Source organism: Phytophthora ramorum (assembly GCF_020800215.1).
Source record: "Phytophthora ramorum isolate Pr-102 chromosome Unknown Phyram_PR-102_s0004, whole genome shotgun sequence".
In the NCBI taxonomy this organism is placed as follows: domain Eukaryota; phylum Oomycota; class Peronosporomycetes; order Peronosporales; family Peronosporaceae; genus Phytophthora; species Phytophthora ramorum.
The window spans coordinates 1195944-1223850 of NW_027150650.1; the positions used below are offsets into that span (position 1 = coordinate 1195944).

Here is a 27907-nt window from a genome sequence, read left to right on the forward strand (position 1 = left end):
CTTGAACGGGAACAAACATACCCTGTTGGGAAGCCCGTCCTCTCGTCTCCTTCGGTTGGCGTTGGCGTTGTTGGCTGGTTGTGCGGCTTGCTCTGCAGGTCGTTGACCGGATACATCACAGTGAGCACACGCAAGACGGCGTGCTTAGAAGCCGAAGAGGCCGCTGAGCGGCATCTCCGCCTGCTCCCGTGCAAACGTCTCGAAGTACTGGTAGATGATGGTCACAGCCAGCAGGATACCGGTGCCCGAGCCAATGGCGCCAAGCAAGTCAGCCACCATGGAGAGCGCGCCAATGCACATGCCGCCGAAGGCAGCGGCCGTGGGGATGTAGCGGTTGAGCACGTGCACGATAGACGAGTCACGGTGGCCCTTCATCACCATCTGCTGGTCACGGAGCTGCTTGGCCACATCACGAGCCGACGAGCCAGAAATCTCGATCCACGTCTTGGAGAAGAGCGCGCACGAGCCGAGGATGAAGATGACGTAGATGACGAACCGGATCGGGTCGAACATGATCTGCGCCAGGTTGCTGGGAGCCGACATGTAGTACGCGGCGCCGCCCACGGGCACCGTCTGGCCGGCGCTGCCCTCCACGTCCTGCCACACGCCGAGGAGGCGCACGAGGAAGTTGCCGCTGAACTTCTTGTAGAGAAGCTGTGAGATGAAGTACAGGTTGGACACGAGGGCCGTCTGCAGGATAATGGGCATGTTGGACGTGTAGAAGAGCTTGATAGGGTACGTGCCCTGCTGGCCGCGCAGCTTCTGGTACTTGACGGGGAGGTCCACACGGAAGCCCTGGAAGTAGATAACGACCACAAATACGAACATGGTGGCCAGCAGGTTGGTGACGTTGGGCAGGTTCTGGCGGTAGAAGGCCTCCTTAAGCGCGCGCAGCTTGTCCGAGCGGGTGATGAGCAGGTGAAACAGAGCGATGATAGCGCCTTCGAACTCCGTGCCGCGACCCGTGTTGATGGTCGTGGGGGAGAAGGCCTTCCACACAATGTTCTCGCAGATGTTGGTGGCGATGAAGAGCGAAATGCCCGATCCAAGACCGTAACCCTTCTGCAGCATCTCGTCCAGAATGATCACGAGCACGCCAGCGCAGAGCAGCTGCACAATGATGAGGATGGCGTTGAACGCGCCAATGTCCGAGATGTTGCCGTACATGCCCGAGACCACGTAGGCCACGGCCTCGCCGAGCGTGATGAGGATGCCGAAGAGCTTCTGCGCGCCGCTGAACAGCGCACGGTCCTCCTTGAGCGTCTGGTCTACCTCGATCATCTTGGAGCCGGCCAGCAGCTGCATGACGAGGCCCGAGGTCACGATGGGACTGATGCCCAGCTCCATGAGCGTGCCGCGGTTCGAGGCCAGGATCACGCGCATCCAGTAGAGCGGGTCGGACGACTTGGACGTCTGGATGCCGTAGAGCGGGATCTGGCAGCACACGAGGAAGATGAAGAGCGTGATGATCGTCCACAGCACTTTCTCGCGGAACGGGATCTTGCGGTCGGGCTGCGCCACCTCGGGCAGCACGCACATGACGGGCCGGATCAGGTGCAGGAAGCGCATCGTGAACCAACTATACAAGCACTCTCTGGTCTCTCGATACTCTTTTGCGGAATGAGCGAGTGTGAGGGGGATCTTTGGGCGTGCTCCACAGGGCGACACGTATGACCGCGTACCTTCGTAAAAACAGCCAAAACAGGAGTAATTACGTCAAAGTACGCTGAAAACGGATGACCGCGCATAGAAAGGCGGTGAAGAACCTGCGAGACTGGATTAAGTCGCCAATTGCTGCCGCGCATCGCACAGGACTGCAGCACGTCAAGCCCGTGCGTTTCTTCTCGCAGGCGCCCAATGCCGGCGACGATAGCCCCACCGCCGACTACTTGGGAGTAGTGTACGACGCGTCTAAGGAGAGGAAGTGCAGCGCCGAGCTGGAGATTGAGGGCCACGTGATCAGTGGCGGAGACGTATTGGACGCCGCAAAGATCGACGACGAGCTCGTGACGCTCTACTATTGACATGGAGTCTCCCCGCAACTTCCTCAATGGAATCAGCTTAGGGATCAAAGGGTGAAACCGAGTGGCAGACACCAGACGCCGGAGACCGCTACGCAGACATCATCCCGTCCATTCCGCAGACCTATTTGACCATTGACGAGGTCACGGAGGCTATGGACAAGGAAAAGGTTATCGACGTGTACACGGTGGATCTGGTTGGCAAGATTAGTCGGCTTTCGCAACCGAAAGGGGTCGGCCATGCGCCGCATGTTGGCCTGCGATGCTGATCAAGTTCATGAAGGCGTGGCAAATTGTGGACGACTTTGACTACTCGATGGAAGTTCGCGACTGCGACGGCAACCACATTTTTTTTAGGTGCACTTGATGCGCGCAGACACCCGCCGGATCTTGGCACTGGGAGAAATGGAGGGCGACAAGCACAGCGTCTACGGTGACATGAGTGAGGACGAGCCATGGACATGTTCGGCACAAGTGAGCTCGTGGAGCACCATGAGGGCTAGGACCACCCACACGGTGATGCAGAGGACGGACAAGGATCGGGCGTCGAGTGGAAGTAAAACGTTAGTTGTTGTTGAAACGATAGTTTTGCTACTGTTCACACTTGTATCAAAAGAGAAATGAACGTGACAGGCGTTGCTTTACTTGGTTTTTGCTGATCATCGTTGTGCTGACGTTGAGACGACGTCTGCGTGCTCCAGTCTCCAGGGTGTCAAGTCAAGCATACTAAGTGTATTGTCTCAAAGTCCACAGATTAGTCGTCGAAGCAAGATGTATCGAGTACTCAACATCCATGACTTTTGTTCTGCATTGCTATTGTACTTGCTTTCAAGTTGTTCATCTGATGCGAGTGCTTGCAAGTTCCTCTTACAGATCCAGAACGCCTGCCAAACGTTGAACTCCACCCGCTGCTCACTCAATCATGGAAATGTGAACACAAGCATCATAGATGGAGTATCATCTCGTCGCGCTGCGTGGTCTCGGCCTTGGCCTTTGCGAGTTCCTTTGTGCGTCTAGCCCAGTCCTTCATCTTGGCCTGGCTGCTCTTGGCCCAGTAGTCCTCTTTGTCCTGTAGCTGGCGCTTGAGCGTCCAAACCTCGCGGGTCAGCGCCCAGTACCTGTCCGCGACAATAGCCTCAGCCTTGCCCATGGCCTGTATCTCGATCGCATGCTTCAGATCGGCCACCGTCCAGTGAGTCTGTTGCTGCTTGCTCATGAACAGCTCCGCGGACAGCACCTCGTTGTGTTGCGAGTGCTCCTTCTGCATTTGCGCCAGCGTCTTGAGGTGAACGCGTCGTTTGTCATGGTCCAGTCAAAAGTGCTGTGTGCGTTCCGATGGAGCTGTTGGGAAATGCCGCCAAACTGGGGACTTCTGGGCGGGGAAAGCGAGAAAGTGCGCCGCTCGTGAATTCAAACGAGCCTGTGGAAACCGATATTTTATTTCGCAGGCTGTACCATGGCCCGCGCGTCCTAGAAGTCGGCGTCGAACTCGTCGTCCTCCTCTTCCAGTGCGGCCTGCTTCGCTGCCGTTTTGCCCGTCGGAGACCTCTTTGTAGCTTGGTACGTTGATCTGCCCAGAGCGGACTTCGTGCCGATGAGGTTCTGCAGATCCACCTCCTCTTCCTCCTCGAACTCCGAGTAGTCGTTCATCTTGCCGCCGCGCATCAGCTGTTCAGCATGGATGGACGATTCGTGAGGTGGGCTCAATTGCAGGCAAGTATGGTGGTAAGCAAGCGCACCTTTTGGGAGAGCGTCATGGGGCCTGAGCTCATGGACGCCAGCACGTCGGAAGACCCGCTTGATCTGTCCTTGAAGCTGCAGATCACGTGGCAAGATACTGTCAAGGAGCTATCTAGCGAGACAGCATAGTGCAAACCCTACCTTGACGACGCGATTCCAAACACCTTGTGCTTCGGAGGGCTCTGTCGCTGGAGGAAGGCCGTCTGAAGTAGCGCGGGGGTGCCGATCCTACCCTCTGGCTCGGCAGTCTTGGCAGGATCTGGACTTGGTGTACGTTGTTCTTGTTTTGGTGGAGACGGCGGCGGAGACGTGGTGGATCTCTCTTTTCGTGGGCTTGGGGTCTTGCCACCACACACTGTCACTAGGAATTCACGGAGCTACGATGCACAAAGTTAGCTTTGAACGCCCAGAGGATGCTGTTACACTTGATCGGTACCTTTCGCTGCGATCGTTGGTTGTCAGGATCGTGCGCGAGGAACGCTGTCACGAACATATCTACCAGGGTCGAGGAGGATATTGTCTTCAGCTGCACTAGTTGTTTCATGTGACCCGACAGCGCTTTCCACAAGTCTATACAGCCACAGTGCGTTAGAACCCATCTGCTGTCAACCTTGACTCATCGAAGGTATACGACTCGCACTTACCGAGTTGCTTTTCCTTGTTGCTCTGGTGAAGTTTGCGTAGTTTTTGGTCATTCATGATGCCTTCGAATGCCTTTGGCGGAAAAAGCACTTCAGAGCGAAATAGCGATCGTTAGTGGCACCTCCCTACAGTTTGATAGCACTCAGCAAAGAGCACTTGCCTGGACCAAGGTCCCTCGAAATATCTATGATCAATTCAAAACAAATATCGGAGCCGAAGAATGCAATCTGCGCCTTGCGACCACCCACCGCCATCCTTTCACATAACACAATGTCGTCAGAGGGGAGTAGTAGTCAGCAGGCTAAGTCATATACTAACTTCAACAGCTCGCGCTTGGAGTCGTTTGATGACCCTGTATCAACAGACCCTCCCAGAGTATCTCCCTCAGTTGCACCCTCCTCTGTCCGGCTGATCAAAGCTGCGAGTGCCTTCACACGATCTACTGGCGACAGTTTTTCGGTGATTGATGCCGTATTTGCCTGCGTGTGGAAAGCAAAAGCACGTGAAAAGAGCCGATTTCCGAGCGAGCTTGCTATGAATTGATTTCAATCGTACCTCTTTTAGGGCCTTACTTGCGCTGTTTGTAGCGGGATCCACAGCAACGGGGGACTTACTTTTCACGATGGTATCGCTAGCGCTTATAATGCTGGGTATTTTTGCAACTGGTTGAACGTTGGTCGCGGACAAGTCGAAGTCATCACTTTGCATGCTCGTTAACAACATGTCCTCTTCAGCCGCTAGTGCATTAGTTGGCTTCAAAGCTGGAGGTGAAAGAGGCTCCAACAAGTCAAAGCTGTAAGGGATCGCAGGTTCAGGGACTTCAACTGGAACTATATCGCTGATGCTTTCCTCGTGTTCGTGAACGGATGCTTCGGCAGCGCCGGAAGTATGTGAAGCCGTGATTGAAGGACTCTCATCTGTTGAGCCGTAGGTAGCATCGTGGAGCGATTCCATCGTGCTCGTATTCTTGCAGCTTGGACTTGGATCGAGCTCTCGGTCATCTTCATCTTTCATTGATGCAATCGGAACAACTTCAATGATCCCAGAACGCATGATATCGTCGATCGGTTCAATACTAGACCCTTTCATCTCGAGTGAGCCCTCCGAGCCAAAATCACTCAACGTGTTGACGCTGTTAAAGGCTTCGTCAGGTTTTCTTGGGATGCTCATCTTTTCTACGTCGAGTAAAACGGCATCTCTCTCGTCCAATGTCGATGCTTTATTGTGTGCCTTTCCACGAACTTCATTTTGCGATTGTTGCACCGACGTCCCAGCGAGAAACTCAGTTTTCCCTTCATACATGCTTGGACTTACCACAAAAGTCTCCTTAACTGCTGGTGCGCTGGTCGTAGGCGGTTCCTCAATCATAACGTCTTCGATTACAGGCTCTAGGACAGCATGGTACTCCACATCAGCTCGATCGGCATCCACCGGAGTGCTCGGTGTGCCGGCGACTGGAGTTGTGATACCGATCGGGGTAGCAGGCGTGTTTGCCACGCGATTTTCTTCAATCTTAGCTGGTGGAGTGCTCGAACGAAGACCTTGTGAGCTTTTGATAGATTCGGAGGCAGGATTGAGGGATATTGAGTTGCTAATACCAGTAATATCGCTTTTGCGCTCGTTTTCGGTGCCAGCGCTATGAAAATTCACAGCATTTAGCATCATCGAACTCGTTCCATGCAAAGAAACCTGCTCGTTGGCTTCCGGAATGGGATCGAGCTTTCCTGTCACAAAGGTTGGCAATACTTCAACGTTGCCATATGATTTCTTGGTCATTTCTTCATGGCGGTTGCTTCCAATTCGCTGTTGACTCATATCTGGACGAGATACTTGCTGTGAGAAAATCGCACCAGACGTAGAGGTCATATTCCCTGATCCAACCAGCTGATCGCGCAGTACTAATGGGGCTTGAGCAATAGTGGCGCTTTGTTCGAAAGTCATATAATCATTCCTGGCACTTCCAATTGTTGTTGTCTGGTGTCTCTCGGTTACGCTGGGGTCGAGAAACGCAGGTCCTTCGTCGAACCTGCGTGGAATTTCTTCAACATAGTCATCTTCGAAAGTTTCCTCGGATCGATATCCTTGGTTTGGATACCGTTGGTTCATATCAGGGTAGTACGGCCGTGTAGAGGTGTTCATTCGTGCAGGTATCTCGACTCGGATCTGGCGCGCTGATATCTCTTCATCTTCGTACTCCTGATTCTCCTCAAATGCAAGCGAGCTAGGCAGTTTAAAAAATAGTACGTGAAGGGTAATGCGTGTCATAACAGTGGCAGGGGCAAAATGCAAACCTGTTGCCTTCTCGTAGAGCACGCAGTGTGTTCCGCGGCGAGAATGTCTCGGAAAGTTTTTCTGTGCCGTTCAATACAGTGTTAGTATGCAGATCCCTCACAATATAGTTGTCTATGCATACCTGCAAGCTCCTCATCCAGTTTGGGCATCACCTCCAGGTGTTTTTCCGCTTGTTGTTGAAGGTAGCTTCTCGCTTCTAGTGCCACTTCGCGGATACTTTGATCGACCTCCTTGGCTGCAATATACAACTCCACCATCAGTGACATAACCTTTCCACCAGCACCAACTCAACCACACTCGTACCTTGATTCGTACTCTGCGTGCGCAAGAGTTCTCTCTCGTACAGCTCGTTCTGCTCCAAGTTCTCAGCCATCTCCACTTCATGGCGCTGTGGAAACCCACGTTAGTCTCTTAGCCACAGACACAGTTCACTCCCAACCCACCGTCTTCCGAATCAAATCACCCAGTGTCTGCTCCTTCTCAAAGCTCTGCCATACCATACGAATCACAAGCATCAACGACCCAGCACTGCAGCCAACTACAGCTGCGCATCCCACCTTCTTGGCCAGATACCTCCGTCTCTCCACCTCCCTCTTCTTGTCCTCGAGCTCCCTCAGCTTCTGCACTCGCTGGCGCTGCAGCTGCTGCTGCCATGCAGGGAAAATCTGCTCGACGCGGCGGTTGTACCGCGCCTTCTCCTGAGCCAGCAGCGCGCTACTGCTCGACTGGTCGCCTTGCAGTCTGCCCCACGTGTCATGCACCTGCCGCTGCGTCTCGTGCAGAGAGTGCACGAACTCGTCGTTGCGCTTCTTGGCGGCGATCGCGGCGCTGCGCTGGGCCTTCCACTTGTGCTTGTAGCTTTGCAGCGCCACAGCGCTGAACTCGGCCGCCGTCGCCTCCCGAAGCGCCACGCGCTTCTCCACCGCCTGCCGCTGCGCCGTCCTACAGCGATAACTAAATCAGTAACACGCACTACACATGCTACCACACAGCAGAACATACAACTCCTCCCGCCTGCGCTGCAGGACCTCCATGCGCGCCGTATACTCCGTCGACATGATTCTCGCGTCTTCTCGCTTCAACCAAGTGACCATCACTCTGACCGCTTATGTAAATACAATAACGATATTGGCTGGAAGAGGTCAATTATATAGATATCATGTCTATATTAGTAAATAGATTAAACTATTTAGTTCATGAAGCGAATTTTCGCCCGGAGTTCAAAATTGCGCGCGGACTCGGAAAGGCAGCCATAGGAGGAAGCGGACGCCATGCACATCGAGGAGATCATCCTGGACGGCTTCAAGTCGTACGCGACGCGCACGGTCGTGAGCGGCTTCGACCCGCGCTTCAACGCCATCACGGGGCTCAACGGTAGCGGCAAGTCCAACGTGCTGGACGCCATCTGCTTCGTACTGGGCATCACCAACCTGTCGCAGGTGCGCGCCAACAACCTGCAGGAGCTCGTGTACAAGCAGGGCCAGGCGGGTGTGACCAAGGCGAGTGTGACCATCGTGTTCAGCAACCAGGACGCCAAGGCCTCACCCGTGGGCTACGAACAATACGAGCAGATCTCCGTGGCGCGCCAGGTCGTGATTGGCGGCCGCAACAAGTACCTGATCAACGGCCACACGGCCCAAGTGAGCCAGGTGCAGAATCTCTTCCACTCGGTGCAACTCAACGTCAACAACCCGCATTTCCTCATCATGCAGGGCCGGATCACCAAGGTGCTCAACATGAAGCCGCCTGAGGTGCTCGGCATGATTGAGGAGGCCGCCGGCACGAGGATGTACGAAAACAAGAAGATTGCGGCGCTCAAGACCATGATGAAGAAGGAGAAGAAGGTGGACGAGATCAACAACATCCTGGCCGACGAGATCACCCCCACGCTCGAGAAGCTGCGCGCCGAGAAGACCCACTACCTGAAATGGGCGGCCAACAACACGGAGATGGAGCGGCTGCAGCGGTTCTGCGTAGCCCACGATTACCAGAAGGCACACAGCGCACTGGATAACACAGCCCAGCACGTGGACAAGATGCAGCAGGCGCAGCGCGCGGCCGTGGAGCAGGAGGCGCAGATTGGCCACGAGATGGAGCAGGTGGAGGACGAGATTGAAGCGCTGCACCAGCAACGCGACAAGGAGATGGGCAAGGAGTTCCAGCAGCTGAAAGACAACGTGGAAAAGATCGGCAAGGAAGTGGTCAAGTTCTCCACCAAACTGAAGCACTGCAAGGCCTCGATTGAGCAGCAGGCGAACGCGGAAGCTGGTGTCAATGAACAGCAAGCGGAGACCCAACAGACCATGGCAAAACTGGCGAAGGACATTGAAAAGGTAAAGAGAAAGGTTAGCCAGGTCGAAGAGACCTACACGGCCAAGGAGACGGAGGCGAACGACTATCAGCGCCAGATTCAGGCACTGAATGCTGGCATAGAGCAGAGTGGAGACAGCGACGAGTCATTGTCGGAGCGTCTTGCGTCAAAGCAGCGCGAGCTGCAAGAAAACAGCACTGCGATCAAGCAGATTAACCTCAAGATGAAGCACACGGAGGAGAGCATTAAGCACAAACGCCGCGAGATCGATCAGACTCGCATCAACAACCGCAGCATGGACGAAGAGCGGAAGCACAAGATCGGTGAACTGGAACACATGCAGCACAAGGTTGACCAGCTGACGGGCCGCTTTAACCCCGACGAGGAGCGCAAACTGCACGACCACGTCCGCGGGCTGAAAGATAAGATCATGTATTGTGAAAGGGAGGTCGATGAGATCTCTTCCGGACTGTCGTCTCGTCTGGATTTCAAGTACACGGATCCATACCGTAATTTCCAGCGAGACAGTGTTAAGGGCGTCTTGGCTAACCTGCTGGAAACGAAGGAAGAGTGGTCCGCACTCGCTCTTGAAATCGCTGCCGGTGGAAAGCTGTACCAAATTGTAGTGGACAACGAGAAGACTGCAAAGGACATCCTTAAGTTTGGGCGTCTCATGAACCGCGTCACTATTGTTCCACTCAACAGGATTTCGCGCAAGACGGTGGATCATCGTAAAATGGACAAGGCTCGACAGGTCGCTCGCCAACAAGGCGGCAAGGTATGGGAAGCGATGGAACTGATTCACTTCAAGCCAGATTTGCTACCGGCGATGGAGTATGCTTTTGGGTCCTCCATCATCTGCGAGACGAGCGAGCTTGCAAAGAGCGTCACTTTCCACAGGGACATTAAAGTCCGGACGGTGACACTCGACGGTGATTCGTATGATCCAGCTGGTACGCTGCAAGGCGGGTCTGCACCTTCTAACGGCACTCCTATCTTGCTGAAGCTACACCACCTGATCAACCGCACACGGGATCTCAGCGACATGAGACGAGAGTACCAGGATGCCTCTCGATCGTTGGACGGCATGAAGCAGGTACGTTCCGGACGACTGGAATGCCCTGAATACGTTTGTGCCGAGAAGACTAACTGAATTGATATTTGTTGTGTTGTGGATAGGATTCTGACCACTTCCGCCAGTTAAAACACCAGATTGAGCTGAAGGAGCACGAGCTGCGATTGCTAGATGAACGCATCTCCGATAGTGTTTTCGCACAATTGGAGCGCGACGTTGCTGCGTCGGAAGAGCAATACGCTCAGGACAAAGAACTGTTGATCGCTAAAAAGGAAGCTGTTGTTCAATTAACCAAGGAAGTGAAAAATTTGGACGCGGATATCACCAACTTGAAAGAGTCACGCCAGTCCAAGATTGGCGTACTCGAGAAGCGGTTTGCTGAAGCCAAGAAAGAGACTCAAAAGATTGGAGTGCATCTCAAGTCTGCCCAGCAGGAACTCTCCGAATTGGTTTTGGAAGCAGAGTCTGCTGAGCAGGAGATGACCAGCAATAACGAAAGCGTATCCGGTATTCAAAAGGAGCTTGATTCCCTGCGTAAAGAGGAGAAAAAAGTGGAGGACAAGCTTACTGAGATTCAGGCTACCTACGAGAAAGCATCTCAGAAGCTGGAAGAGCGTCGAAGCAATTTGACGATGTACGACCAACAACTGAAGGAAATGGGAGCTCGTCAAAGTGCACTTTCCAAAAAGAAAAGTGATCTCGAGATCGAGCGCAAAAAGACGGAGCACAAAATTTCTCGAATGGCTAAGGACAAAAGTGACGCGAAAATGATGGTGAAGAAGCTCGAGAAGGCTCACCCATGGATTGAAACGGAGAAGGAATTTTTCGGTCGCGAACACACTGACTACGATTTCCAGCGACGGGATCCCGCGACCGCTAATCGCCGCCTGCTTGAACTGAAGGAAACGCAGGGTGCTTTGTCCAAGAAGATTAACAAGAAGGTTATGGGTATGATTGAGAAGGCTGAACAAGAGTACCAGGGCTTGATGAACAAGCGTCACATTATCGAAAATGACAAAGAAAAAATTACGTCAGTCATTAAGGAACTCGACGCGAAGAAGAATGAGGCTCTCCAGACCACGTGGGTGAAGGTGAACAAGGACTTCGGCTCCATCTTTGGCACATTGCTGCCAGGAACGCACGCCAAGTTGGACCCTCCTACCAACGGTAACTTCTTGCATCCACCCCTCAGACAAAGCAGGAATACTGAGACTGACATTTTTGTGTGTTTCTTGTCATATTAGGAACCATTTTGGATGGCCTCCAAGTGCGTGTTTCATTCGGCGGTGTTTGGAAGGAGAGTTTAACGGAGTTGAGTGGTGGGCAGCGCTCGTTGCTTGCGTTGTCGCTCATTTTGTCGTTGCTGCTGTTCAAGCCCGCGCCGATGTACATTCTAGATGAGGTGGATGCCGCGTTGGATCTTTCCCACACTCAGAACATCGGCCAGATGATCCGGTCACACTTTTCACACTCGCAGTTTATTGTGGTGTCGCTCAAGGAGGGTATGTTTAACAACGCCAACGTGGTCTTCCGAACCAAGTTCGTTGATGGTGTTTCCACTGTCACTCGCACAGTTCCGAAGTCGCGGGCTCGATAATCGCCTGAAACGTGCAAGAGGAAATGGCTTGGGCGTCTGAACGTCCGTCTTTAAAGACGAACTCGGCGTTTGCCGGTGTCACATGTGACGTTGATTGATTACACGATTACGTTTGCTACACGCTACATTGTTGCTGCTTTCTGCCTCGGTTTTGGATGCTCAGACGCCTTCGAGTTGCTCGATTCTGTTGTTCTCATCAGGTTCAGCTGTTTCATCTTCTTCATCCGCAGCGCCCATGGCATTTAAATCTGACATTGGCAGCATATTGCCGGTTGAAGTCAAAGTTGTCACTGAGGTATGCTCATCATACCCATCAGCCCCATCGTCAGGGCTCAAGAAAGCTACTTGAGACCGGCCATCGATGAATGAGGGGTCTATCTCGGCATGACTTCCCTTATTGTAATCGGGCACAGCAGGTTCATCCTCCAATACATCAACCTGCGATGCTGAGAGTACTGCATCGTGCTGCTGCTCGAAAGCAACCGGTGGGTTTATCACTGAGGTCAGTTCCAACTGCGCGTTCAGATCATCCATTTCTAGCTGGAACCTTTTCCGACGAGCAAGTTCCACCATCACCAAAAGCGGCATTGGGCCAGCGTTGGGATCGCTCAGGTAGATTTCAGTGAGAGCGTAGCCGTACGCCATACGCCACAACTTCCGGACGTGTTTTGCGATGGCGCGTCGATGATCATCGCGGTTGTAGAGCTGCGCTATCTTCACTGCAGTGCGTTTCTCGTTCAGGATGCTGAACACTGCATAGATCAACGTCATCACGTTTGTGATAATCGCCGCATTCGTCACCAGTCGAACCACGCGCTCATCGAGGTACAGCAAACCCATCTTGAGGATCAAACCACCTGAAGGATCGGCAACAACACGAGTGAGTTGTCATAACCGAATACAAGATTCACTGCAAGAGTTTGCGAGTTTTACGAACAGAATAAGGTAATGAAAAGCTGGATGTGCGTCACTCCAGCAAGTGCACTGTCGGAGGGATCCCTGTATGGCTTGTAGAACAACATTACAGAGAGATACACAAGCCTGCTCACAAAATTATCAGCACACAGGATGGTTAGTCGCGAGAAGAGAATGCTTCCGTACAAGCTGAATTTACGTGACATACAGGACTACAAGCCCACAAATGACTCGATTCGCGCCAGCCTTCGCAAGCAGGCTGATTATGCAGTTCAACAAGAGCTTGCGACCGAGGTCCCAAACTTCAAACCACCAAAACGCCGTGCCGTCTGTGAAGTAACAAAATAAACAACACCAGGTGTTGGTCAAGTGTGGAGCTGTACTAAGCTGACCAGCAATAAACACTTACAGGAATGGTAGATGAACCCCACTTGCGCTACGGTGCTTGGCTCCTGTAAAATACAGCAAAAAGGAGTGTTAAAGTCTTGTCATGCAGAGTTGTCGTCGCCTACGAAAAAGCTGGATCTCACGTTCAAGTTCCTGTCGCGTAGATACTGAGTTAACATTTCAGTCTCGAAAAGCTGCAGCTTTTCTTCGTCCACGAGTTGACCACGTTCAATAATGTGAAGTCTCATTTTGAGAAGCAAGCGCTGTTTTAGTGCATCTTCGGACGAGTCTTGGATCAAAAGGAGGGTATCTTGAACACCGCGCGAGCGCTTTAGCGATATAATCACCCAGAACAACAGCGGCACACCTGAAGCCACAGCCAAATGCATCTGATGAGTTACTGCATGTGAAATACGTGATAAAGCGACATACCAGCGACCCAGACGACGATCAACACCATGCTGAGCGGAAGATAGTATAACCATGTGCCTTCGTAGCACAGGTTACTTCTGTCGAGGCTCAAGTAGTAGTGACTGCCCACTTCGTCGCAGTAGAATGTCCCGATCACACGCTGAGAGAGCATCGGGTAGAACAGCAGCAAAACCCTAGACAAAAGATGGCAGCCGTTATCAACCTGCACCATTCTTTTGTACGAAGCGATGGCAACGTACCAGAAGAAGAGCTTAATGCACCTGTTTTGGTATGCCTTGTAATATAGACGCATCCACACACGTGCACGCCAAAGACGAAGATTGCTGTGTACAACCATCGCCAAAACATCATTTTTGATGCGCTGGGATGTCGGACACCTGGGACTGTGAGTGGATATGGATGCGGGGAGTTGCGTGAGGCGGTCTACTCTATTCAGGATGCTAGCAGCTAACCGCATGAGCCTTTGGGAAATTCTACTAACAACCGTTTGTTGTGGAGAAATCCCCAGCTTCGACTTGAGTCGCTCGAATAAACTTGACTTCTCTTTGTTGAAATGTGCGGCGCGCATTTTCTGCTCCATCTTCAGCTTAGCCACCAACGTTTTCCGTCGTTCAAGGACTGGTGGTGCACGGTGCTGCAATGTGAATACTGGTAGACCGCATCTTACGCAATGACGCGGAAGAGTTGAAAGCTTGACACGATACCGCAAAATCCCCCAAGAAGTGACCAAAAACACGAGGAGAAGCATTCCTACTAGAGCAAATAGAGCAAGGCTATAGCGGCAAGACGTAGTCAGTAAACTGTACAACCCTACATATGATAGAGAGCGTACACACATCTTACCGATAATTCATGAAGTAATCCCGCTTGAACAAGCATTCCGCTGCCGTTGTGTCCACGAAATTAAAATCTGCTAAAGAGCAGATATCCATGAGACGGCTCATAGTATCAGGCCACGGAATCTCATACACGTTCTTGAAGCTCCCGATGATCTGAAAGAACCCAACCATAATTTTAAACTTTTCTGGTCGCCATCCCGGAATTTCTACAGCTCTGGGCTCGATCTGGAAAAGATATGACCTAGGCTGTTTTCCCGACCTGGCACGTTCAGCTACGGATTGCATCATCGAGCGAACGCGTCGCCGAATACCTGCTTTGGCAGCCTGTAACAGCATTTGAGTTCGCGATTGGCCAGTATAAATCTGGAATCTCTTCGCAGCCTGAGCCTGATTAACAACTCGCTGTTCAGCTGTGTTCGAGAAAAGATAGCAGAGAAACACGAAAGCGGCGGCTGCAACAATCATGGGTAGCATCGCAAGCATCCGGGTACTTTGAGCCACGGCAGGGTCATTAGGATCCGAACACTCTACAAGGAAGTTGCCGCGTTAGTTATCGTTGTAGACAGCAACACAAAAATTACTGAATATGGACACGTACGCTTGCAAGACCCACTTGAACCCTTGTAAAATCCATCGGCACAAGTGGCGCACATGACGCCCGAATATCCAACAGCGCACTGGCCTGGAGGTTGGACAGATGCCGCGCTGACGGATACAGTAGCTGCCACACACGCGACATTCGTCTACATATGAAATACAGCAAAATCGAGCCCAACATACCAGTTGTTAGTTACTCCCCCACTAGGTTTTAACATGCAGGAGATACGCCTCCTACTTACGTCGCACGTGTAGTACTCATTCCCAGAAAGACACGAGTAGATCCTGCTTCTGCTCCAGTACGTAGAGAATGCATCGGGTTTCTCGCTCGCACATTTGTGAATACGAGCAGTCAGGTTGCTGATGTCGATAGACTTACACGGGTCGTCTGATGGCCATGATTCCGGGTCTTCACAACTGGATGCAGCGTAACTCGATCGAGTACTTGAAACAAAGTATCCCTGCTGGCGTCGGGGAGACACCACTCCTATTGATACCCCGCTACCATCCTTTTCCTCGCAAGTTGCCCCCGGTGGACACAGGTAGCATTTTTCACCGTCCAAACTGCAGCCACAGACAAAAGCATACTCATTAACTGTGTGCATTTGGTGAAGTAAGAATTGTATTCTTACCTGTAGGTCCCTTTTTCACAAGGGAGGCACATCCTAAAAAAACAAACGATGTGTTAGTAATCGCAGCGATGCAAACATTACAGGATGCAGCGTAAACTGACGTACCCGTTGACATTTTCGTAGCCGGGATTGCATTTATCAACGGTGATATCAACTACAATCGGTTTGTTCAGAACCGATGACAATGTGCAGCTCACGTTAAGCTGGTAAGGTTCATCTCTGAAATCCGAAAGAACTTCTGCCCCTTCGAAAATAATATACCCTTCATCAATAACGACCCAAGTCGGAGGAATAAAGGAGAATATGCCATCTTCGCTGGTTGATTTGGCTGCTCGACACTGTGTGACGTTATCGTAGCTTGCGATCGCTCCATAGTAATCACGAACTACAACTGTTGGCCATAGCACAGTCGATCCAGGCTTTGTCAAGCTTGGATTTAAGCTTGCTGATGTATCTGCAACATCCTGAGACGAGGATGAAGAGGAAAGTGTCAATTTTCTGGATGGAGTAGTCCCCACTGATGCAGACCCTAGACTCGAGTTCGAAGGAGTCTGCACTCCAACACCTAGGCTCACGCCACTTGTTACGATTGGTGGCCACCAACCAGGCGTGACAGTCATAGCATTTGTTGAAATCATGATCTTCTCGCTTCCGGTCAGTAACGCGCAGTCGATACATTCGAAAGTGAACCACGGGTAGTACACCCAGTAAATATCCGCTCCTGCAACTGCTGTATTTCCATCAAATCGTGCGGTTTTACAGCTTACAGGTTGGCTCTTCGTTTCTACCACCTTGTCAATGTAGATACCGGCTCCAAAGTCGTTGGCAGTATTGTTCTGGAATTCATTGTCGATTGCAGACAGGGAGACATTATCTTGAATTGAAATCGCACTGCCAGTATACGCTTTGTTTCTAGCAAAAAAGCTCCCTGCAACAATTAATGCAGCACTCCCTCTCATCGAGATTGCGCCGCCGAAAGAACTCGCGTTGTTGTCATTAAAGTTGGAATTCACCAGAGTTATGACGGCAGACCCCATCGCGTACAAAGCCCCCCCTTCTTTAGCATCATTAGCTTCGATAGTTGAGTCTGTAAGCGTGGCAACCGCTCTAATAGACGAGTGTAGGGCCCCACCCTGAACGCTAGCAGAATTATTTCGGATGATCGTTCGCTTCATTGCCAGATTAGTCGATCGACTAATTTGAATCGCAGCTCCTTTCGTGGCAGTATTGAATTCGAACACGGAATCTTCGATGTCCACGACGGCATCAATCACGTTAAGGGCGCCTCCTTCCGTGCCAGAGCCTCCATTACCAGAAATGAGGCATCCTTTCAGATGCGCTGTATTCCTTCTCCCCACGAACATTGTCGAGCCCAACCCGACATTGGTATTGCGAGTAAAATTCGAGTTGGACACCGTGCAATTTACACCCGCTCCAGGATATAAGAAAATTGCCCCTCCGCGATCCTGAACGGAGTTGTAGTCAAAGATCGAATTGCGAGTGGTCAGTTTTCCTCCGTCTTTCATATAAATGGCCCCGCCGTCATAAAAGGCAAAATTGTCGAAGAAATAGCTGTCAGTAATGTCAAGGAGGGTATTTACGGCGAAAATTCCTGCTCCGTAGTCGTATCCAAACCCGCGGTGCAAAGTTGAATTCTTGATGTATAGATTGACATTGGCCGAGTAGATAAGGCCACCGGAGTATCCTTGTCCAGAATGTAATAACGAATTAGCGATGGTTAGAGTTGTTTCAGCATTTTCGACGTAAATGATACCGCCATTCAGTGCCAGAGTGGCTTTATCGTTGCTGATCAGCTGTGAATCAGTTATCGCAATATTTCCTTTGGTAATGTAGATCGAGCCACCTTGGACGCCCACCTCGTTTTTTACCACAGTGTTGTTCATGAAGTCCCAGTTGCTGATCATCACAAAACCTTCGCTAAGCACAGCCATGGCTCCGCCAGACTTTGCACTATTCTCTGTCAGGACATTGTTTGACCCTGTTACGTTCGTCTGGGTTACCATTATGCCTCCACCAACGCCAGCCGTGTTAGCCATGAATGAGCAGTTGTTCATCGAAAGCGCGTTGATGCTTCCTGGTATTCCACCAGATCCTATGGCACCGCCGGAACCTGACATTGAAGCGTTGTTTCTAACGAAGGAACAGTTCCTCAGCGACAAAGTACTGGCGTAGCTGGCATATACGCCTCCTCCATCTGATGCATTTCCATTTTGAAACGACGAGTTATTTAGCGTGAGTGTCGCGCCATCAACGTATATACCAGCCCCGCGAGAAGCTTGTCCGTCTAAAAGCGCAAGTCCACTGGCGTCTAATCGGCTAGTCAGTGCGATATAAACCCCACCACCAAAGCCTTTGGTCGAGTCGACAGTTGGCGCGTAATTTCCTTGAAACCGTGCCTGCGGAGATGTATTGCTCTGCTGCATTATACTCGTTACCCCCGTCACGAATGCACCTGCTCCTGATGGAGCAACATTGGACGACACCGACACTCCGTCATGCCAAATCACTGCGTCCGCGATATTTATCCCACCTCCAGTTTCCTCTGCCGTGTTTCTCTCAATGACAGAATCGATGAGGGTACAAGTCGACCCACTATTTACATTAAGCCCTCCACCAAAAGAGGCAGAATTGTTAGTCATGGAGCAGCCTTTGATTGTTGCAGTACTGCGATCGAGGGTTATTCCACCTCCGGAGTCAGCTTTCCCAGACGATACAACCAACTTCTCAACAGATGAAGATTCAGTTAGAAAAACATTTCCCCCAGCATCAAGTGCTTTATTCTCTGAAATCAGTGAAGACGATGACGAACTTAAGGCAGACACCTCACTATCATTTAGGTAAAGACCGCCTCCAATATTTGCATCGCAGAGTTCAACAGACACACTCTGATGAATAACGGTCGCACTCTCCAGGTACATGCCGCCGCCAAAGAAATCACTGTGATCTTCTAGCACATTTACGTCTTGTAACGTGACTTTTGATTTTGTAGCGTAGAGACCACCACCTTTTTCGGAGGCGCGCGAATTCGTTAACGTTGTTTTTTCGATGCTGAGATCAGAGTCCACTGCGTATACAGCCCCTCCCTCCTTTGACTCACAATCGTCAACTTTGGCCCCACCGATACTTGTGCCTCCTGTTAGGTACATGCCACCTCCATGCTTCACGCCACTGCAAGATTTGATCAACATACCACCTGAGATAGTACTAGCGCTAGCGTACAAACCTCCTCCATCTGGCGCGTCATTCAGCCCCACAGAGACAGTGTCTGCAGTCATTTGACTGCTTATCATCCAAATTCCTCCGCCAGCCACGCTTGCAGAGCATCCTGTGAGCTCAACATCTACAAGGTTGAGCGCTGCATTCCCCACATACATGCACCCTCCACGTACAGCTTCATGAGACTCTAGTTTCACGTTTCTTACAGTAGCATCTCCTGCGACAAAAAATGCACCACCACGCTGTGAAGCCGTGTTGGAAAGACATTGAGTATCAACAAAACCATCCATGGTACCCTTGTTGACCCATACTGCGCCACCATCCACAGCACTGTTTTTCGTGAGAAGAACCGAACCTTTGCAAGTCAGACGCGAATTGAGCAACACGAGACCGCCTCCCTCCTGTGCCTCGTTAGCTTGAATAACCACACTCGCCCAATCAACAGTGCTATCCACAACTGCCACACCGCCACCCGATGCACTGGCGAGGCCACCTTCAACACGGATTCCTTTAAGGCTCGCCTGTGCGTTGCCAAAATACATACCAGCTCCCGTCGCTACATGGCATACACAATTATTCACAAACTTACAAGGTGAGCTTGACATCAGGACAGTTGATAAAAACAATACTTACATGCTGAATTCTCTACTACTGAAGACTGGGAAGACGCCTGTTTGTCGAAAGTAACAGTGATGACACCGGAGGCATATATGCCGCCACCATTTGTGACTGCCACATTACGTTGAATGGAGGTGCCCATGGTAGTTAAAGTTGTCGTACCACTGAGTGCCAACCCCCCGCCAGCGGCTTTTGCCGTGTTGTCAGCGATTATGCAACTTTCCATTGTCAGTTTTCCGTTGTCCATGGCAAGACCACCTCCAGTTGTAGCTTCATTTCTTTGAAGCAAAACACCGTCGAGTGAGATAACTCCATTCACGAAAGCACCACCCCCACTCTCCGATGCAGCATTTTCCGTGTACACAGTCTCAGTTGCAGACATTGAGCAAGCTCCTATCAAAGCCACCGCACCACCACGAGCCGCGGTACTTTTGGTAACATTAGAGGCGAACATCACGAGTTTCGAGTCCTTTAAGTACAGAGCCCCTCCTTCTGTGGCAGCTGAGCTTTTTGTCAAGCTTACTCGCCTAAAAGTAACATTACTGCCGCTACCAAAGAGTGCGCCACCGTTCCGTGTGGCAATCGTGTTGGTGATAAGCATATTTTGACCGACAAATTCACTGTCAACAATTTTAAATGCTCCTCCGTCTTCTTCTTTGCAGTGTTGCAATGTTATCCCCTCCACTACCATGATAGAAGACGTGCTGGATGCAAAACGTGCCGCTTCCTCGCAATTAACAGTAGTCCAAAACGGACCTTTCAAAGTAGTGATCGTGAGGTTCGTCGAAAGAATTTGAAGGTCGCGATTCAGTGTGCCGGAATATCTTCCTGGGTAGACAAAAATGACACTTTTATCCTTACTCAAAGCCACAGCTTTGGCCAATGTCTTGACAGCTTTCGACGCAGTTCCTTTCTCGCTTGCATCCATCATCTGACCAGTTCCATGCTCGTCGTCACCAAATTCCCCCGATACAACTATAACTTTCGCTGGGTCCATATCGCACACGGGGTGATGGCATCTCTTCGGGTCGGAACAACAAACGATTCGGTTGTTACAGCCCTCCCCAGTAAAACCAACACTGCAAATGCAGCTTCCATCCAGTTGACTGCGTCCATGACTAGTGCAAACGGTGCCATCGCCTGGAGGAGGGATTCGAGTGCTGTCGGTCGTTCCATCTATTTCATACTGCAACTCAAAACCTGAATGTGCAACACTGGCATCACTTGTAAACGCAATGATTATTGAGGCTCCAGTTTGGTAGACAAAACGTCCTGTTCGTCCGCAGCCGCCTTTCCACCACGTTTCCTTCGTCGTTGCATCAATAATCTCCACGTAATCGTGATCGCACTCGAGCATAAAAGACGAAAACTACGAAATAGTTGTCACAAGCACAAGTGAGTCGAGACCGCACCAACCTTTATACAGAAATTGCGTACCGTCAACGTAATATAGGTATAGGAAGTAGTCGGATCGATTCGCCATCGCTTCTTGACATTATTTGCATAGTTGAGTTCACTGATATGCCCCAAATTGCCCCGGCAAATAGCGTCAGTTGCTGTGTACGACGCGTCCAACGTCGTGACAGTGACTGGATCGCTGCTATATAATCCAGCAGAAGTAACAGCCTCAACTGTGTACTGATAGGAAGTCCCCGCAGAGAGTCCTTGACTGTCGTAGGCCACTGGACTCAATACACCAGCGACAACTTTAATCCCGTTTCGAAAAATATTATAGCTAGAAGCTCCGGAATATGAAAACCACAAAAGTTCGACCGAGTCGTGTGAAACTGTGATCAGCAAAGATGTAGAATGCGCTAAAAGTTAGTAAACCGGAAAATAAAGCTACAACAGATAAGTATTCCTTACCGCATCCAACTCGTGGAGCCGCTAGTCTGTTGGGCGCAGATGACGTGGTTGCATATCGCGAGAAACTTGCTGAACCCACATCTCTCACAGTATTCATTGCTGTCTGCCAGGTTAAAACAACAGGTTGGCGAGGGTTAGTAAGCTTTTACAATAAGAAATTAATGTCGTTGGGGTTCTACTTGCCATCGAAATTGAATAGGTTGTTGCCGGGGTCAGCTGGGTCAAAGTCATAGACGAATCTTTCGTGGTGAAGGTTTGAGCCAAAGCATTTGAGTCATCCGTCTTCATGACTGCCACAATATAACTATCGATAGCGTCTCCACCTACATCGCCGGGTAAGCTCCAGGTGCACTTAATGGAGTCGTAGCCTACAGACACAATTTGTAGGTCCTGAGGATGGCTGGGAGGGGTGATACTGCGAGTAGAGAACTCTAGGATGGAACTGGGTGGCGACTTTCCTTCATCATTTTGTGCCGTAACATACACCCAATACTTCGTGTTGGCGTTGAGCAGATCAATTGACGTTGTTCTTGCCATATCGTTGTAAATCTCAGCGAAAGGACCATCTTTAGAGCTGGCCATGCTTAATGAGTAGCTGTTCAATGGAATTCCTCCCGAATCTGCTGGTGCTCCCCAAGACAGTGTAACGAACCCGCCTGTGACTAGATCCACAGTCAGTTCAAGTGGCGCGCTTGAGATCGTTGGACTTGTAGTCTCAACAGCAAACGTAGATGATACCCCACCACTAGCGTATTTGCTAATTGGACGAATCTGGATTCCGTATAGAGTCTCTGGGTCCATGCCGCCCACAAGAATATTTGAAAATACTGATGCCGTGGCTAATCGCCGGTTAGCTACTGCAGCCAATCTTCTCGTGCCACTGCCAGCGCCATATGTAGCCTCTTCCAAGCTTGAATACGACATGTTCAAGATGTTGTCACTATCCAGGTAGAAGTTGTAGATCATGTCGCTTGGTAGTGCTCCACCCAGATCTATCGGTTCTGCAAACGAAATTTCCGCCGCCCCGCCGGTAGTTGTTTCCACGGTGATTTCAATTGCACCGTGTGGCGGCGTGGCAACTTTAGTTTTAAACGTAGCAATAACACTTTCAGATCCAAAACCAAATGAGTTGCTAGCCCGAATTACCACGTCGTAGCTTGAATCAGCGAGTAGCCGGTAGAACTCGCACGAAGTCGTATTTGTCCTCACAGTTGTTCTTCCGGACCCATCCAGACTAGACCCAATCGTAGCATAAAAGTCCGTAACAGCAGACCCACCATCGTCCACAGGATATTTCCACGACAGTGCCAACATGCCACCTGTCGAGCTCACGAGCGTGGGCGGATCGCATGATCCAGGGGGGGATCTGTTTGTGGTTTTGACGATATTTACTGAAGAATTGATTGAGTTGAAAACCCCATTGTTGACAGATGCGAGGAAGGCATAATCGGTCAGGGGTTTTAAGGGAGCGACTGTAGCTTGGTGGTTGGTCCCTGAATACGCGAATTGCCAAGCGCTCGATGGTTCATTTTGTTTGTAGTACAGCCAATGGTGCTGGATATCACTGCCCCCAGTGTCGTGGGGATCGATCAGATTCATCGTAATACCACCACCAGTTCTTCTGTACGCCACGAGCTGTGGTGCCCCGGGGGTAGTGACGTTCACTGTAGAAATAGTCGCATTTGGCCCAGTCGTAACTCGTCCAAAGTTGCAAAGGGAAAGAGAATTTAGGGCTAGTGCACTCACATTGTAGTTCGTGTTTGGCTCCAGTCGTGCCACAGAAACAAATGCCCTGATCTGAAGGTAATTCGCTTTCGATGTCGTTTTCAAGTAATAATCCTCTCCCAACTTCTCCCCATTCCAGTAAAGCGAAAAGCCCAAGATCGGAATGCCACCTGAAAACAAACAACACAGTGTTAGAGCTATATCAACTATTTGGCAGTTCAAGAAAGGTGATAGTACCTGTATCTTCAGGTGACAGTAGAGTCATGTTTATCATTCCGCCGGTTGAAATCGATACTACCGGAGCAGGTGGGCGATCTGGAAGGGTTGGTGCTGAAGTGTTAAGCATACTGAAAGTTGTAGCTTGCCCCAATTTCCCACCCGGCTGGCCCACAATTGAAGCTGCAGAATGAGCATATTTTAATTGAATAGACCCGGTTGCTGCGCTTGACATGTCCCCGACTACAAACCAAGCATCCTGTCGATAAATATTAGTAAACGAAGAATACTGTCCAAAAATGGGTACAGATGACAAACCTGGATTGCGATTACGGATCCGACGGACAACCAACTTGATAAATCGCTGGTTGTGCGCATAACTCGAGATCTCTCCGCGATCGACAAATTTCCTGGGAGTTTGACTGATTTTATCTCGTTGATAGCCAAGACAAAAAACTCGTACGCAGTGCTTGCGTTCAGTCTTGTCACCGAGGCAAATAATGGCTCCGATTTCAGTGACACTTTTGCTGCCAAAAAGTACGGTCGAGAGGAGCATGAGGCGAAGATGGAATATGACGAAATGCTAGTTCCCCCTATTGGAAACCAAGTAAACGTCAGAAGGCAGCCATCTCACACACGTTTTAAATGCTGGTAGTACCTGTGTCGAGCGGGGCTTTCCAGCCTAGATAGACTTTGCCTCCAGTAGCATTCTTGTACGGCTCTGGATTGAGGATAAGTGGGCCTGGTTGAGTTACTGTAGTCGTTGAAAATTTGAATGAAGAACTCATGTCGCCCCACGTATCGATGTCATTTATTATGTTCCCAGCCTGCCGGAACAGATTCAATTGAGAGTTCGTGAGTCAATTGGTAGTATTACAGAACAAAACAACTAATCAGTTACCTGAACAGAGAAATTGTACGTGGAGTTCGCAATTAGCCCGTACGCGGTTGCACGCGTAGTCGGCTGTAAGTTTTCAAAAGCGATCTAAAACACAACGTGGGGTATGAGGGCCTTAGGCATCCAAGAAGCGTCATAACACGTTAGACGCACCTGGGAGTTGGCATAAAGACGGTACTTGGTGATTGGAACACCCCCCGTGTCATCAGGGGAAGGCCATGTAAATGATATTCGACCGCCCGTTTTGGATTCAACAGACAGAGAAGAAACTGCACCGGGGGGTGTTGGAGCTGTCGTTGAAAACTGAGTGATGTTGCTAAAGGATCCATTTCCAAATGAACTAATCGCAGCCATGGAAATGTTGTACGCTCTCGAAGCTGTCAAGCTTCCAATCGTAAACGTCGGTGCCACTACCTTTATGAAATCAACCGAACTGGTCTCAGTATTAAGCCGCACCACATAGCTTGATATCGTTCCTATTGTACTTCCGTTATGTTCGGGATAGTGTGCTGCAAATGTTGCCGATCCACCCGTCCGCGATATTAAATCTGGAGGTGGGCATATGCCAGGATCAGAGATGTCGCCATCATCCAGAATCGTAACACGAGTGAGGGGTTGACGCAGTTTGGCCCCGCCACTAATTACTGTCATCGTAATAAAGAAGAATTCGTCTGGAAACTCAAACGTCTTGTCGTTAACGATGGTAAATGTGAGAGTTGCAGTCGTGACACCGCTGTCCATAACGATTGGAGCTGTTGCCTTGCGGTAATCCGATTCTGCTGTTGCCGTCCCTCCCCAAAAGTCAAAGGAGAGAGAGATACTAGTACTTTTGCCATATTCGCGAATAATAGAGATAGTAGCCGTCCTGGCATCTTCATAAAAAGAATAACTTGGCTTCTCAAAACTGACGAAACCAGCATCACCATCATCCACAATTGTTACGGTAGCTACACTGTTGCTACCGATCTTGGGTGTACCTTCCTTTTCGGACGATACTAAGGATACAATACGAACAGCAAACATCTCGTCAGGCGATTCATACTCTTCGTCGTTCAAGATGAAAATCACAATTGAATTTTGACTCTGCAGTGGCGCGAACACAATCGTTCCTGTGGTTGTGCTCGAGCCTTTCGTGATTGCATAGTCAGACCCCACAGTTGCTGGACGGGCTCCTGCAGTCTCCGTTCTATAGGTAAGCGTAATCCGCCCGCTCAGCCCTGAAACTCGTTGCACAATGAGAGCAACCTGGGTCGCATTCTCGAGAACGGACACGCTGCTTTCCGCGAAACTAAACTCACCAGCCGTATCAGGTAGCGTCTTAGCAGAATAAATGGGACTCCAAAGGCCGTTTCCTTTTTTGTTTGTGGCGGAGACGGAAACATTGTAGGCACTATTGTAAGCCAGTTGAGTCGCCGTAAACGAAAGATTAATGGATGGATTGATCGCCTCAAAACTGGAATTCACGACACGAACAAAATAGGACAAATCCAAACTTCCGCCAGTGTCGGCTGGTGGACTCCATGTAAACGAAATTGATGTTCCTGTAGCACCAGCAAACACTGGAGCCAGCATAATTGACCCTGGTTGGTTTAATGTCGTCGTTTGAATGGTGGTATTTTCACTTAAAAGACCTTCACCGGCCGAGTTAACAGCAGAGCAAGCAATAGCATACTTCGTCGATTCACTTACACCGAAAAAGGTGTATTGGGTTGGAACTCCAGCAACCACTTTCAATGTCGCCTTCAATTTCGCCACCCCAAGAACATACTCGTAAATGTTTAAGTCTGTTATAGGCGAGCCTCCCGTGAACTCTGGTGAATCAACTTGAATTGTGAAGTTACCACCAAAAACAGACATGCCCACAGGCTTTTCTGGACTATTTGGTTTATTCAAAGAGGTTGTTGCCATAGCAACACTCACCTCTTCGCTGGCCCCGACATCATTATAAATTTTGACGGAGCCAGTGTAGATAGTACTTGCAGTTAGACCTTTGAAGAGATATTTGGTAGCAGTCCCAGTACTGGATCCAACCAGTGTTGAACCCAGCATCAGTTTTACTTCATACGAAGTTATCGGGCGCCCACCAGAATCTCCGTCAGGAATCCACGACACGTTCAGAAAGCTAGAGCCTGATATCGTGCTTAACAATTGTGCCTTCTGTGGTTTAGTGGCCATCGTTGTGTTTGCTGGCAATTCTTCACTAGCCATCGAAGATATTCCATTTTGAGCTACAGTTCGCACAGTAAAGTTGTAGCTCGTGCTAGCTACCAAACCGTCCTTATTGATAAAGCTCCTCGTCGTTGCAGATAAAGTCCCGCTCACGAGCATTCCGTTACGAGAGACTTCGTACCCCGCAATGGGTTGTCCTCCAGTATCGATTGATCGATCCCATCCAATTGTAATCGCACCGCCAGTGTTGTAGGTCAATTGCCGAATATTCAATGGTGTCGACGGAAAGGTTATCGTGTCTGTAGTCGCGACGAGGGTGGAACTATTAGGACTTGTACCGGCTGCATTGAGTGCCATGATCAAATACGAGTAGCTTGTAGATGCTGTTAAATCATTGTGTACAAACGAAGCCACCTTTGCATCGTTGGTTTCAAAAAGCTTATTTGCTGTTCCAGACACATCAAGAAAGAAAAGCGTATATCCTGTCAGCGGAACACCTCCTTTATCGTTCGGTGCTATCCAAACCAGCTCAATAATTCCGCCCGTAAATTGGCCGACGAGAAGTTGAGGTGCAGGTCTTGGGGCTGTTGCGATTGACGTTTTTACGCGAATGACTTCACTCCATGCCTGTTCTGCTGAGTCGAAGCAGTTCGAGACCTCCAGGTACGCTACTACCTGCATACCATATTCCGTATTAGCTGTGAGGCCGTAAACCGTTCCTTCTTGTGCTGGAATGTCTTTCCCATCGTATCCGACCAGATTGGCCGAGCTACCAGCAATAGATACAATTCTTATCGTATAGCCTGTAATGTGCCGGCCGCCAACATCAAGAGGCTGGTCCCACGACAGCGTTATTGCACCACCAGTCGTGTTGCCTCCTTGTACATTCAATGGCGCGCTAGGAAGGGATTTTGCTAGCGTCTGATGGGATACGATGGGACTGTAGTCACTCGGACCAGCCGCGTTTTCCACTTGATACTTAAAGTAATAAACCGTTTGATATCTCAGTCCGTACACGGTGTGCTCGTTAGACGAATCGTTGTAAGCGGAGGTAAAATCATCATCACCTTCAGCTCGTATAAAAAGTATGTACAATTGGATATTGGATCCGCCGATATTCAATGGGTCGGACATTTGAATTGTCATCGCTCCTGCGCTGGCCCAGGAAACAACCGCCAGTGGGGGTGCATCTGGGAAGCTGGGTTCAGGCGTTTCAAACGTCAAAATCGCAGATAATACACCGCTCTTAAACGCAGTCGATGCTCGAATTTGAATGCTGTAGTTTGTCTGCGCTAGTAGTTGCCTAATTTCGGAAACAGTGCAAATTGTTTGTGAACCACAATTTGTTGAGTTAAACACGGAAAGCGTACTGGTTCCGGAAATATGGTAAATCAAGTACGCAATGATTGGAGACCCACCATCATCCAACGGAGCTACCCACGCAATCTGAGCGATAGAACTTGATAAGCTGACAACTCGGATATTGAGAGGTGCGGTCGGAGATGTCGCGGAGGGGGTTGTGTACATTGAAGGCGTACTGGCTAACCCAGCTCCTAAAGAACTCACAGCCTGAACAGAGACGTAGTAGGATGTTGATTGGCTCAGTCCGTACACGATCACCGTCTCGGTGTCAGAAGTTTGGGTGCGGACCAGCGCAGTATTGGCCTGCATGATGTTTACTGAGTAACTCAATGCAAT

The 27907-nt window shown here is 50.2% G+C and overlaps 6 protein-coding genes across 6 annotated transcripts; 2 read left to right on the forward strand and 4 right to left on the reverse strand.

Annotated features, from left to right (window-relative positions):
* Positions 1-144: 144 nt before the first annotated feature.
* Positions 145-1569, reverse strand: KRP23_5001 (Protein transport protein Sec61 subunit alpha; the record flags this gene model as incomplete). The annotated part of the gene is made up of 1 exon (XM_067890023.1): positions 145-1569. The coding sequence occupies one exon, from the start codon at positions 1567-1569 to the stop codon at positions 145-147; it is 1425 nt and encodes a 474-aa protein (XP_067746604.1).
* Positions 1570-1736: 167 nt separating this feature from the next.
* Positions 1737-2024, forward strand: KRP23_5002 (uncharacterized protein; the record flags this gene model as incomplete). The annotated part of the gene is made up of 1 exon (XM_067890024.1): positions 1737-2024. The coding sequence occupies one exon, from the start codon at positions 1737-1739 to the stop codon at positions 2022-2024; it is 288 nt and encodes a 95-aa protein (XP_067746605.1).
* Positions 2025-3491: 1467 nt separating this feature from the next.
* Positions 3492-7753, reverse strand: KRP23_5003 (uncharacterized protein; the record flags this gene model as incomplete). Its single annotated transcript, XM_067890025.1, has 14 exons — positions 3492-3689; positions 3761-3836; positions 3903-4138; positions 4198-4331; positions 4406-4492; positions 4564-4658; positions 4722-4882; positions 4959-6624; positions 6695-6755; positions 6817-6930; positions 6999-7083; positions 7139-7183; positions 7253-7637; positions 7698-7753. 14 exons carry the CDS (start codon positions 7751-7753, stop codon positions 3492-3494), a joined length of 3399 nt encoding a protein of 1132 aa, XP_067746606.1.
* Positions 7754-7966: 213 nt separating this feature from the next.
* On the forward strand, positions 7967-11678 carry KRP23_5004 (Structural maintenance of chromosomes protein 2-1; the record flags this gene model as incomplete). Its single annotated transcript, XM_067890026.1, has 3 exons — positions 7967-10102; positions 10186-11248; positions 11326-11678. The coding sequence occupies 3 exons, from the start codon at positions 7967-7969 to the stop codon at positions 11676-11678; spliced, it is 3552 nt and encodes a 1183-aa protein (XP_067746607.1).
* Positions 11679-11837: 159 nt separating this feature from the next.
* Positions 11838-17432, reverse strand: KRP23_5005 (uncharacterized protein; the record flags this gene model as incomplete). Its single annotated transcript, XM_067890027.1, has 13 exons — positions 11838-12535; positions 12616-12719; positions 12802-12922; positions 13003-13045; positions 13124-13347; positions 13413-13585; positions 13652-14185; positions 14256-14778; positions 14850-14994; positions 15091-15412; positions 15481-15513; positions 15586-15634; positions 16613-17432. 13 exons carry the CDS (start codon positions 17430-17432, stop codon positions 11838-11840), a joined length of 3789 nt encoding a protein of 1262 aa, XP_067746608.1.
* A 1355-nt stretch (positions 17433-18787) lies between these two features.
* KRP23_5006 (Titin) lies at positions 18788-24394 on the reverse strand (the record flags this gene model as incomplete). Its single annotated transcript, XM_067890028.1, has 13 exons — positions 18788-18826; positions 18891-19273; positions 19351-19613; positions 20568-20704; positions 20773-21122; positions 21202-21304; positions 21385-21972; positions 22948-23096; positions 23164-23401; positions 23461-23735; positions 23801-23969; positions 24044-24127; positions 24194-24394. The coding sequence occupies 13 exons, from the start codon at positions 24392-24394 to the stop codon at positions 18788-18790; spliced, it is 2979 nt and encodes a 992-aa protein (XP_067746609.1).
* Between the last annotated feature and the right edge of the window lie 3513 nt (positions 24395-27907).